The following is an 11,293-nucleotide window of genomic DNA, read 5'->3' as shown; positions in this document are numbered from 1 at the left end:
GTAATCTGCTAGATTTATGTTTGAGATCTTTAGAAAAATTGATTTCATTTTGCTTTAAGCTGGTTTTCATGCTCGAGAATATATGTAGCGAAACTCTTAACCGCATTTAGCAAACTGAAATTCTGGTTTCAGATATTAATTTCAGTGTTTCTTGCAGAACTGCAGATTAATTCTCTATCGTGAAATGTTGGCGGCCAGATTGTGCAACTAAAAGTTTCATGTTTAGATGAAATACCATTTCCATCTATCGAGTGCTCAGCATATAAACGGCTTTGGTAATACATCAATTAACCAAGAATACAGCCACCTTTTAACTGAGGTAATGGTTTAAACGGGTAGTTTACAATTTTTATAGCCTTACAACTCCCTATTAAGGATCATGTCAATTTTTTTTTTTTTACCCCAAAAATTAACCATCAACCAATCCTAGCTAAATCCGAAGCAAAGGAGCAACAGGAGAACATTATTTGCAGCTGATAGAATTCATCGAATTGGACATACCAATCAATCTCCAATAGGTTAATATGAAGAACATGCAATAGTTCAATCCTTCGGTTACTCTGTCGCAATAAAAATTCCAATCCATGCATACCAAGAAGTACAAGAACAGGGGGAGGACGGGGGGCTGGCAACTAAATAAAGCATTTGTAGAAACAAGCAAACATCCACGTTAAATATCTCTAATTTCCAAAACTGTTTTACACTTTTTTTAAGTTTCTAAGAGTTCTGTTAAGAATAATAATCAGCGCTATTTTCTACAAATTACAAAGAACAACACTTTCCAAAACATACCTAAATGAAGCCCAAAAAATACAAACAGCACTTTCTGATGCACAAGGACATCAAAACTGATGCATGTGGGGTAGACATTTTTTGAAACAGGCAAGCAGAAAAACACTTATAAGTCTTGATCCAGACCACACTCCATGTCTTGCAGCTGAATATGACAGCCACCTTTTCGAACTAAACATCAGATGATGAGGAGGTCATTCCTCACCCTCATCATCATAGTATTCATCATCCGTACTGCCATCGTAATAATACCCATCATCCTCCTCGTAGTCGTCTTCATCTTCTTTATCGTATATCAGTCCCCGTATATTCTTTGTCCTTATTTGTTCTTGAATCCGGTCTCTGATGGCAGTTCCCTGGAGAAATGTCCACATAAAGTCTAATCCCAGAAGCAAATCTGACACTTATTTCAGTAACCAAAAGTGTAGCACGTTATTAAGTCCTATCTACCCTTTCCTACCACACACTTGCTATAGAGAGGGCACAAGTTTAAAAATTGTACTCTATCAACAAATTTTTTCTTAGATCTTCATGATACAAAAAATGACAATGAGATAATTACCATTCTATGGCAACCTTCTTCAAACATCTCAAGAAACCCAGCAACCAATCGATCAGCATTGTCCACCCATATGTTACGATGTTTTGCCACTGTTTGCATCTGAAGATTCACAGAGAAAAGAATTACAGTAATTCAAATATAGCTGGAAAAAGAGTTTGGTGGGTGGGGGGGGGGGGGGGGGGGAACACTCGTTGTACAGGAAAAAGCTGAAAGCATTCCACATGGAGATGGAGCCTCCTCAGAAACACAACACTTACAAGCTCAGTAATGCTGCGCAACACAACAAAGAATTGAGAGTTGATCACAAAAATTCCTAGTAATCATGGTTTGAACTAAAAAATGACAGATTAATTTGAAAAACTGTAGTGTTTCAAAACAGATATTGACCACCAATAAATTTAATTCTGTGATATAACTCAAGCTTGTCAATTGTATCAAGCATGGGCAATGTTCAATATTACTTAATTTATTCAGAGGAAAAAAATTATGCAAGGGAATCACATGCCATGTGAGAAATCCAAGCATATAACTCCTCAATGAAGATCTTACTGATGTAGACTTAGATTCACCAATTACAGTGTATTTTCTTGGCATTATAATGCTGCCAAACTGTCAATATTATCAGAGGGCTTGCTCTCTTTGCCTAGAGCTCACCAAAAGGTTCCTGTTAACACTCCAAAGACTTTAGAGGCAGTTCTACCATTATATGATCCGCTGTTCCATTAAAACTATTATATGCCTGCTTAATTTTTATCAGCAAAATCCACAACAGTACTTTTCTGTTATGCAGACATCTTCATACTTTCTTTGAAAGTCAATGGCCTGGCACAAATTCATTTTCATCATCTTCTTTTCCCTCTTCTGATGATTCACTAGTGTAGAAAGTTTTTTTAAACAAATTCTAGAACATTAGTTCATAATTCGGAGGGCCCCTATCACATAGCAAAATTCCAATCTCCCTTCTCATGGTTCCACACTGTAGAAGTTAAATGTCACAAGTCCAAATTTGCAGCGCCTAATTTATTTGAGCTCCAAAGTGAACAAAAATATAACCGACTGAAATTGCACTTCCAAATTCATATAGATCATTAAAACATAAAATTGCAAATTTGCAACCAATGAATATGTTAGGCTACTATTTTCTTATTCTGATAAAATAGAATGGTTATTATGGCCAGATACAACATATCATGATTCATCTTCACCACATTACACTATATGTTAAAGATAACATCAATATGGCAACAAGACTTGCATACCTTCTCTTCCACTTTCTCTTGTTGCTTCTTCACTTTCTCCTGCAACTTTCTTAACCCCCTATTCACCCTCAATCTTTTTTCCTTCAATTAAAATGAGAAAGCACTCAATACGTATCCCAACGAGAGAGATGGTAATGGACATTGTAGACGTTCAACTAATCAGCCAAGACGTGTAACTCTACCTTGACATAGCTCACACCCAGTTCCTTTCTTGAGTAACCCCGGTCCAAGTTCCGCATCACATATTCGTTATAATCTTTCACTATCCTCATTATAAGATCTGATGTTGAGATTCCTTCTGTTCGCTTTGTCTCTTTAAACTTTCCAGCAGCCTTAACCTAAAATAAGATTTTGACACATGATTTTCATATCAAAACAGTCATCTAGGCAGCACGTGAGGATTTAAGATTGACATAGCAGTTAAGCAGCTTGAAAGGAAAAAGCCAATTAGAGGATAAGTTAGAAGAGAAACAACGTGCAGGCAAACAAATGGTCTAGAAAAGTAACAGAAACCAAACATATAGCAGCCAAATAGGTGTTAATCAAACAAGACAACAAAGTAATAAAGATAGAAGCAATAATAGCAGCCACAATAATTAAAAGCACTAGCCTGCATGGTGTAATATAATGACAATTTGCACTTACAAATTCATAGACATCATTGGCAGCCCCACTTGCATCAGCATAACTGACATTAAGAGAGAATATCAACATACAAGAAAAAGAAACCAAGCGAAAAAGTATGGTACTGCAGAGATTTTCTAAGTTCTTATCTTTTTCCTTTCTTTTTTTTTTCATATTTGGTTCAAGAGGTAGCAGCAGAGGACATGAACTATGTGCCTTATAGTCTAGCCACATTATTTCACAAATGTACATCCTTTTTAGTTTCACAGAAACCATGCTGGGTCTTTATATATCATGGTTATCCTGTAACCATGTTTAACAGATTTTATACTAGTCTACACTATGAAGGTTTGAAGAAGACTTCATCTATGTCAAAAGGCCAATAGAGGCAAGCATAATAAACAGTTCTTGGGTTTGTAAACCTTACGGAAGAGAGTCATGTGCCACAAAGTCGATCTGATGTTTATCAAGGAATTCCTGTGTAGTCACCCAAGGGGCATCTGGGATAACTTCATCAACCCACCTATAAGGAACAAGAAGTTAGAAACAATAGACAAATAAACACAAGCTTGCACTGAAAATGCAACAGTACAGGACAACAGGATATAACAGAAATTTTGATTTTAACTATCAATCTAGCTTACTAAAGCACCAAGAATTCTCTATCTCTATAACTTTAGCTACAAGGCAAAAGCTCCAAGACACACATTTGATAAGGTTCCCAACTAAAGCCCTATTTGAAAAAATCTCAGTGGTCAACCCCTTTGAAGCTGTGACTTCCAGCAAATAAATCTGATACTTCAAAAATAGAATTTGAAGGGGACAATGGTGAAACTAACGTGGGAACAGATGCTTCCTTCTTTCTTAGTAAGGGAAGCTTCTGTTCACCAATGCAGAATAAAAGTGTTATCCCAACAATGCTGGATGGTCAAAGGAAAGAATATCGTTCTGCTACCCCATCATAAATAAAAAATTGACTGCTTGAAACTTAATCAGAGGTCTACTCTCTCCTATAAGAACTGGTGCATATCAAGGTACTCTATCTCTTTCTCACTCATTTGACTTCTTTGGCTGCCTGTTCTGAGGAAGTCGAAAGACCTAGAAGTTTGTCTGGACAACAAAGCAGAACAAAATTTTTCATAGTTGCAACCGTATCCTCGAGCATAAAGAGGATGCAGCAAACAAAACAAGCAAGAGGCAATTGCAAATGAAGTTCTAATGAAAGAAACAGATAACAGCACTCAAGTTCTTGTCTTTTTGCATACCCTTTACCTTCCAATGTATAAAAAGTAAAAGAATTAAAAAATATTAAAAAAATAAAAGGAAGGAAGACTATACAAAAGTTTAATTGAAGTATTTATCCTTGAGGTGGTAATATTCACTGCTTCAAACGTCCATAAGTCATCTGAAGAAAATAGCTACACAAGAGAAAAGTACCTAATGCATAAATAAATGCCTAGATAAAAGGAGATATAAAACTAGCCTCAAAAGAAAATGCACTGGCTCCTCGTTCAACATCCCCTTTGCTCATCTATTAGTATTTAATTAATGAATCAAACCACTTCCTCGTCTATTAGGATTTACATAATGAATCAAACCACCATTCATATAGAGAGCTTAAATAACAGAAATTACTTCACATCAACCTGCAATGCCGGAGAGATTCATATCGCTCCACATCAGTCATAACTGTTTTACCCTTATATTTGTGGGTGACTTCATCATTGCAACATCCTACAAGTAGATAGGTGTTGGGAAACCTGGATAGAAAATAATCAATCATAATCACAATTACCAAAAGGAGTGACAAAAAAGGCAATTAATCATGATATCCACAATTCAACATAATTATAACACTGCCAAGGAAATATTGCAGTCAAATATTCGCGAATATATACAACATTCAGGAAGAAAATGATAGATAGAATAACTAGAATGCTACCCTGGTTTTCATAAGCTTTACATGAACAAAAAGCAGTCTGTCCCAATACCACGGCTGATCCTAACAACGCTAATTTTAAGTTCCTTAACGCTCTAATTGTGGTCAATATCTTACTAATCCACGCTTTTTCAAGGCAAACAACGGCACATGTACATGGTATGGAATCAGCTCCAACGCTGCCTCCTTCAAGATGGTTTCTTTATCATCCTTTTCCACAATTCTAGAATCATATGGGCATCGTATTACACGGATCAACATCATAGGAAGAAAATACAATCCCCACTACCAATATTCCCCTACATAAGAAAGCAGGCCAACATTGCACTATCAATTCTAACTTTAAATCAACCAAATCTCATAGACACATTTTATCAAAACACTTGAGATGACAAGCTACCAAAATAACCCAAACCACATCCCATACTGCCCAAAGATCACTCAAAAAAATAAAAAAATAAAGAAGAACTAAGTCACCCGCTCCAAAAAAAAAAATTCTCAAATTTAAAAGCAAATATATTAGAAAAATAAGAAATCATTACGATTTTTTAGCTTGTTCAAGGGAGCGAGCGTGGCCGAAGTGGAAGAGATCATAAATTCCATCTGCGTAAACACGAACAGGGCGGTCCGTCGGGGGGTCATTCATGGGAATTGGCTTCTGGGGTTTACTCTCCATAGTTTCCGTCTCCGATCAAGTGCGAGAAAGCGAAAGAAGGAGAGGGAAAGAGGGGGCCGGGATGGATTGTTGGGAAAAGCGAAACACGGGCACCCGGGACTGGGGGGAATCTGAGAGAATATCGACTGAGAAGATGCTGTGGGAGATGATGCCACTTCTGGAAAAGGTGGAGGATGAAATTTGACCGTTGATCGGATGCGAGTGAATTTGGACCCTTGGATTGGAGTCAGAAAAGAAAGGAAAAGAAAAGCCAGAGGAGGATAAAACGGGTCATTGGATCACCAAGAAAGGAATAAATTTAGTTTTTTATTTAGTTTTTTTTCCCAAGATGTTAAAGGATAGTAAATAGGGTTGAAAAATAATCAAACACTCAATACAAGAGTCATACTCGATTTGATCTGACGAGAGTTCATTCGAATTTAGTTCGCCAACAAGTCATCGAAGAGTTTGATAATTTTCAAATTCAATAAAAGACTGTTTATGTTTGATTCAACAATTAACTAAATCAAATTTAAAAATTTCAAATTCATTAAAATAATCAAACTTGAATATTAAGGTGTTCAATTTGTTTAGACTGATTTACACTCATAATAGTAAAAAAAAAAAAGGGGTTAAAGTGGAAAGTATTTGAAGTAAATTTAAAGATTGCATTTTGGGGAAATTCTAATACCAAAATGATAACTCCTAAAAACTCGTGCACCTTTCAAATAAAAATGCAAACAAAGTCTAGTCAAATTGAGTTTTAACATAATCGAGTCAAGTTTTGATTCAATTTTACCAAGTTCAAAACTTGAGTTCGATAAGCTTTCGTTTAAATTCAACGAGTTCTCAATGTAATGTTTAATCTCGAACTTGAGTTTGATTTCAAATTCAAATTGAATCAAATTTGAGTTTGAACTTAAAAAAATAAAAAATAATTATTTTATTTTGTAAAAAAATAAAATAATAATTTTTCTTAATAAATAATAAAATTTAGGTTATATATAATTTCACTATTAAAATAAAAATAATATATATGTGTGTAATGGAGCTGGCTCGCGAACTAATAAACTAAATACCTTTAAGTTTGAATTCGAACTCGAGTTCGATTTGATTAGAACTCGAGTTCGATGTTAACTGAAATTAAATCAAGTTTTGACTCGAATTGTTCGCGATCGACTCATAAGCAATTCGGCTCGTATGCCGTCCTACTTTTGAAATCGTAGGACCTTGATGATCCAATGCTTTAAAGGAAATTACAAACCAATTTTGGAAAATAGCTACGTCTCAAGAACGATCTTTCACGTAGTAAAGGATTTTTGCTCGATAAAATGGTTTACCATTGGCCACAGAAATTTTGAAAAATGTCAGACTTTAGCAAACAAGTTGCGAGTATCAAAGTGGACTAAAAGCGCTGACCGAAGAAGAGAGGACAAGAATATGCTTAGTGTGTTTGGATTGTAAATTATTTGAGATAATTTTATGAAAAAAAGTACTGTAGTATTTTTTTGATACAATATATGTAAAATAAAAAAGTGAGTGAAAAATGTATTAATGATGCAAGCAAGTCAGTGTATGTAAATAAGGGGTACATAAGGGTATAATAATTTACAATCCAAACACTTTGTTTTCTGATCGAAAGCGACGAAAGGAGCGATCCGAAGCCCCAGACAGCCAACAATTTTCGTCGAAAATAAAATTCAAGTTCCTTTTGAAATTTTGTTTTATGATTTGTGATTTGAATTTGATTCTCTCGAATGAACATGGCAGGATGAAAGATGACAACATAAACCAGAAAGGTTATTAATCGAACACAAAAACTTAGTAGTTACTTGCAGTGTACCAGTACACCGTAGAAAATCAATGGTCCTTGATCCAAAGCTCGTGAGTAGCAACAGGACAGGAACTGAAATGTTCTTTTACAGAGTCTTCGACGAACTAACTAACTATTGGTTCTTCCAAGATAAAATCGAAAATATAGTCTGCAACAAAGTGAGTAGCAGCAGAAGAGAGGCAGCAATAATCGAAATTATTCCCCAAGGACTGTTGCAATAATTTCTCCTTAACTTAGCCCACCATCGGTTCATACGTCTGTCACAATGGATGTTCAATCTACTGAATATCTCAGCGTAATGGAAATTTCTACTTGGCCCAACTATGCAGACAATCATTTTGTTAAACATTTCAGAGATGACTTCACTCTCACCAACAAAGTTATCAATGATTCCATGGTGGGAGAGTTTTGTTACATCCTTTTCAGACTTGATGAGGCAACCCAAGAACGTCACATAGTCTGTCACAAGGTTGATTTGATCATCCCCACAATATTGCTCATAGGCAACCAGGTTGCGGAGGAAAGATTCTGTTCTCTCTTCGATGGCTAATGTGGGGATTCGCAGAGTTCCATTTTCAAATTCTATGTCAAATATGTCCTCTTGAGCAATTTTCTCTAACTTGATTCCAGCCTCTGCAAGTTCCATGGAACAGCGGATCAACGCCATATCTCCTGTGCCCCTTGTCATTTCTTTAACAGGCTTGAGTTTTGATGTAGACCAATTTCTGTGTATCAAGTCAAGCAAATGTTTGATGTTGTCCTGTGGATTTCCATTTTCGCGTGCTGTCCCGTGACCTGGTAAAAGATCACTAAAAAAGTTCAAGGCAAGATCGATCAATCCACTTTCTTGGTCTGGAAGCTCAATTGTTTCATACAATTTGCAAAGAATGAAGAAGGGAAGCTGATTCTCAAATAACATTAAATCGCGCTGTAAACTGTTCAGAATCCAGTCCAACCTGAAAGCAGGATCAGTTTTATCTATCAAATCCTTTTCCTTGAACTTAAGCAGCAATTGTATGATAAAGCAGCCATCTAACAGCATCATTTCTACAAACTCATCTGATGAAAGGGCTATAGGCTCTGCATAGCACTTTCGCGCTTTTTCTTCCAGTGGCTTCACTGCAGCAACACATGTTGCCACCTTCTCAATCTTTTGACCAAGCACTGATTTTAGATAAACCAACTTGTGCTCCTCCATACCTGAGAGATCAGGTTTTCCACGATGATATGGTCCAATTGCTATGATCTCAGGTTCATAAGCTTTCTCATTTACCTTCCGCAACTGGCTATGTATTCTAAAGATGTTGCATCCTAACTCTGAGGCAACGACACATTTCAGCTTTTCTTGAATGGTGATGGAGACATCTGCACTTCTACTGAGCTGCATGTTTACTTCAGAAAAAACGCTGCAGTCAGTGGAACCAACAAAAGATGCATGTTGTTGATAGACATTGATTCAATAGCTAGCAAACATCCAAAACGCGACAGTGAAGGCATGTGACAACAGGACGGAGCACTGGCTTAATAACTCTTGGATTTAAAGTACTGGTCAAAATTGCTTAGGCCATGACTAACTAAACTCAATAGTTAGTTCAAGGCAAAAGAGAAAGAAATATGAATGTATAGTATAACTGCATTGTACTTGTTGATCATGGTTCTTCTTTTAGCATGATAGAAGGATAAGAGTCTTCATATGCATTTTCATGATTAGCCTAGTATATATGTTGAAGACAAATTGAAGTTTGAGATACTTTACCATTCACTGATGGAATAGATTTGGAGCAGACTCGTGGTTGGAAAGGAATGTACCCAAAAAAAAAAAAATTCTGTGTTGGGAGAGTTCTTCTCTTTGCCGATGTCTAACTACAAAGAGGCAACAATTGCATTCTTAGTTTGATGGCAAAGTGCCCCCTAATTACATCTCCCCAACCGCACCGGTAGAACTAAGCTAAATTGCTTTTTGGGCTGTTAAAACGGACTAAATTATCTATTTCACTTTACCATATTGATTCACTATTCCTTTCTTTCCTAAGTTGCCAGAGGTTTCCTGTTTGGCAAATTTAGCTCTCAAACAATTTCATTGGTGCCCACTTTGCCCCAATTATACTTATAGCAGAAGATCCACTAGCAATCCACAAGTTATGCTAAAACAAGGAGATTACAGAATCAATAACACGCTTCACTTAATCAGTAACTGATTACAGATAGAGCTGAGCTGAATTAAGTCTAAGAGTCAAGTACTTCACTTTGGCTTTGATATATGGAGTTTGGAGCTCGATCAGGCTAATCAGAGTAACTAATCAAGTACTGCTTCGGCCTGTTAACTATTATTATCCTTGTATAAAATCATGAATCAAGCATTTTTATAAAGAAGCGATCATGCTTCAAATCAAAAGATCACCAATTCTTGAGATGGATAAGTTGACTAACTTATTTGGCTACTACTATGGTTAAACCGGAAGCGATTCCTAACTGATGAAACACTCGGGTTAAAAGACATTTAGCACATATACCAGGGTAAAAATACAGAAGAAGAGGCTAATTCAAGTGAAGATGTTGTTATAGCAAATGGTTGAAAAAATGCAGCAGAATTAGAGCAGAAACTGAGAAGACAAGGAATTTCACCTCAGGAAGAAGGAGACTAGAAAAGCGCCCGGGTCTGATGTTTGAAGTTGAAATCCAAGAATGTTAGTCGACCCCTCCTCTCCACTAATATCTGTCAGGGGATAAGAAACTTCACAGCACATAAAGACATTGGCTACAGTGTCTAATCAGAAAATGATGCGAGAAAAGAGGGACCGGAGCTAGCAGCAAGCACACTTGAAACTCCGACAGTTGCACGTGAGAGTTGAGACCTTTTCACCAGCTTGGCTCTTGACCAGGGATATTTTGGTCTCCTGACTAATGTCCTCACCAACTAAGTCGACTCGTGTGAAAGGTAGACAATTGTAATACAAGAGCAATTACTACGTAAATAACTTGCTTGTGCACTTTCTCGGAACCAGCAGTTTGAGTTTCTTGGAACCAGCAGTTTGGTGCAAAAATGCCCTAAATACTGTGCTTGGAGGTACATAGCACGCCACTTAAAAAAAGGGCAAATTTCATTTTACCCTCCCTCGTGATTTAGTGCTTTTATACATAATTCTCCTATAATTTTAAAAATTATACATAACTCCCTCATAATTTGAATTAAAGTATCAAAGTGACAGAATATTCATTCATAACGGAACTTTTAAAATATCGAAATTATCCTTATAAATATATAACACACTAGACCCGTATGATTTTTATATTTTACCATATAATTTTCTTATGATTTAATACTTTACCATATAACCACATTTTGATTTTCAAATTATACACATAACCCCCCCTTGGTTAATAAAAAATTTCAACTTTACATAAAAGTATTTTTGACATTTTAGTTGACTTCGTTACAAATAATCATTTCCGTCACTTTGACAATTTAATCTAAATCATGAGGGGGTTATGTATAGATTTTAAAACTATAGGAGAATTATGTAAAAAAATATTAAACCACAGGGGATAAAATGGAATTTGCCCTAAAAAATGCAAATATGCCGATGCTCTATGCTGAAAAAATTTATTTTTTGGCTCCTTAATTTCG

The 11,293-nt window shown here is 36.1% G+C and overlaps 2 protein-coding genes across 4 annotated transcripts; both read right to left on the bottom strand.

Moving 5' to 3' along the window:
* Positions 1–664: 664 nt before the first annotated feature.
* LOC113734480 (choline-phosphate cytidylyltransferase 1) lies at positions 665–6,079 on the bottom strand. Its single transcript, XM_027261052.2, has 8 exons — positions 5,719–6,079; positions 4,884–4,997; positions 3,665–3,760; positions 3,259–3,301; positions 2,796–2,951; positions 2,614–2,694; positions 1,355–1,453; positions 665–1,148 (listed from the first exon to the last, which is right to left on the bottom strand). The coding sequence occupies exons 1-8, from the start codon at positions 5,850–5,852 to the stop codon at positions 987–989; spliced, it is 885 nt and encodes a 294-aa protein (XP_027116853.1). The 5' UTR covers positions 5,853–6,079; the 3' UTR covers positions 665–986.
* Positions 6,080–7,610: 1,531 nt separating this feature from the next.
* LOC113734479 (UPF0481 protein At3g47200-like) lies at positions 7,611–10,471 on the bottom strand. 3 transcript variants are annotated; one of them, XM_027261049.2, is made up of 3 exons: positions 10,291–10,471; positions 9,422–9,528; positions 7,611–9,057 (listed from the first exon to the last, which is right to left on the bottom strand). In XM_027261049.2, the coding sequence occupies exon 3, from the start codon at positions 9,050–9,052 to the stop codon at positions 7,778–7,780; it is 1,275 nt and encodes a 424-aa protein (XP_027116850.1). In that variant the 5' UTR covers positions 9,053–9,057; positions 9,422–9,528; positions 10,291–10,471; the 3' UTR covers positions 7,611–7,777. The 3 variants fall into 3 exon arrangements, with proteins under 3 accessions (XP_027116850.1, XP_027116849.1, XP_027116852.1); XM_027261048.2 differs by lacking the exon at positions 9,422–9,528 and having other exon boundaries at positions 10,291–10,469; XM_027261051.2 differs by lacking the exon at positions 9,422–9,528 and having other exon boundaries at positions 7,611–9,046; positions 10,291–10,468.
* Positions 10,472–11,293: the final 822 nt, after the last annotated feature.

This window comes from Coffea arabica, chromosome 3c (assembly GCF_036785885.1).
Source record: "Coffea arabica cultivar ET-39 chromosome 3c, Coffea Arabica ET-39 HiFi, whole genome shotgun sequence".
Lineage (NCBI taxonomy): Eukaryota > Viridiplantae > Streptophyta > Magnoliopsida > Gentianales > Rubiaceae > Coffea > Coffea arabica.
The sequence above is the reverse complement of the archived record's forward strand: the minus strand, read 5'-3'. Positions and strand labels throughout refer to the sequence as shown.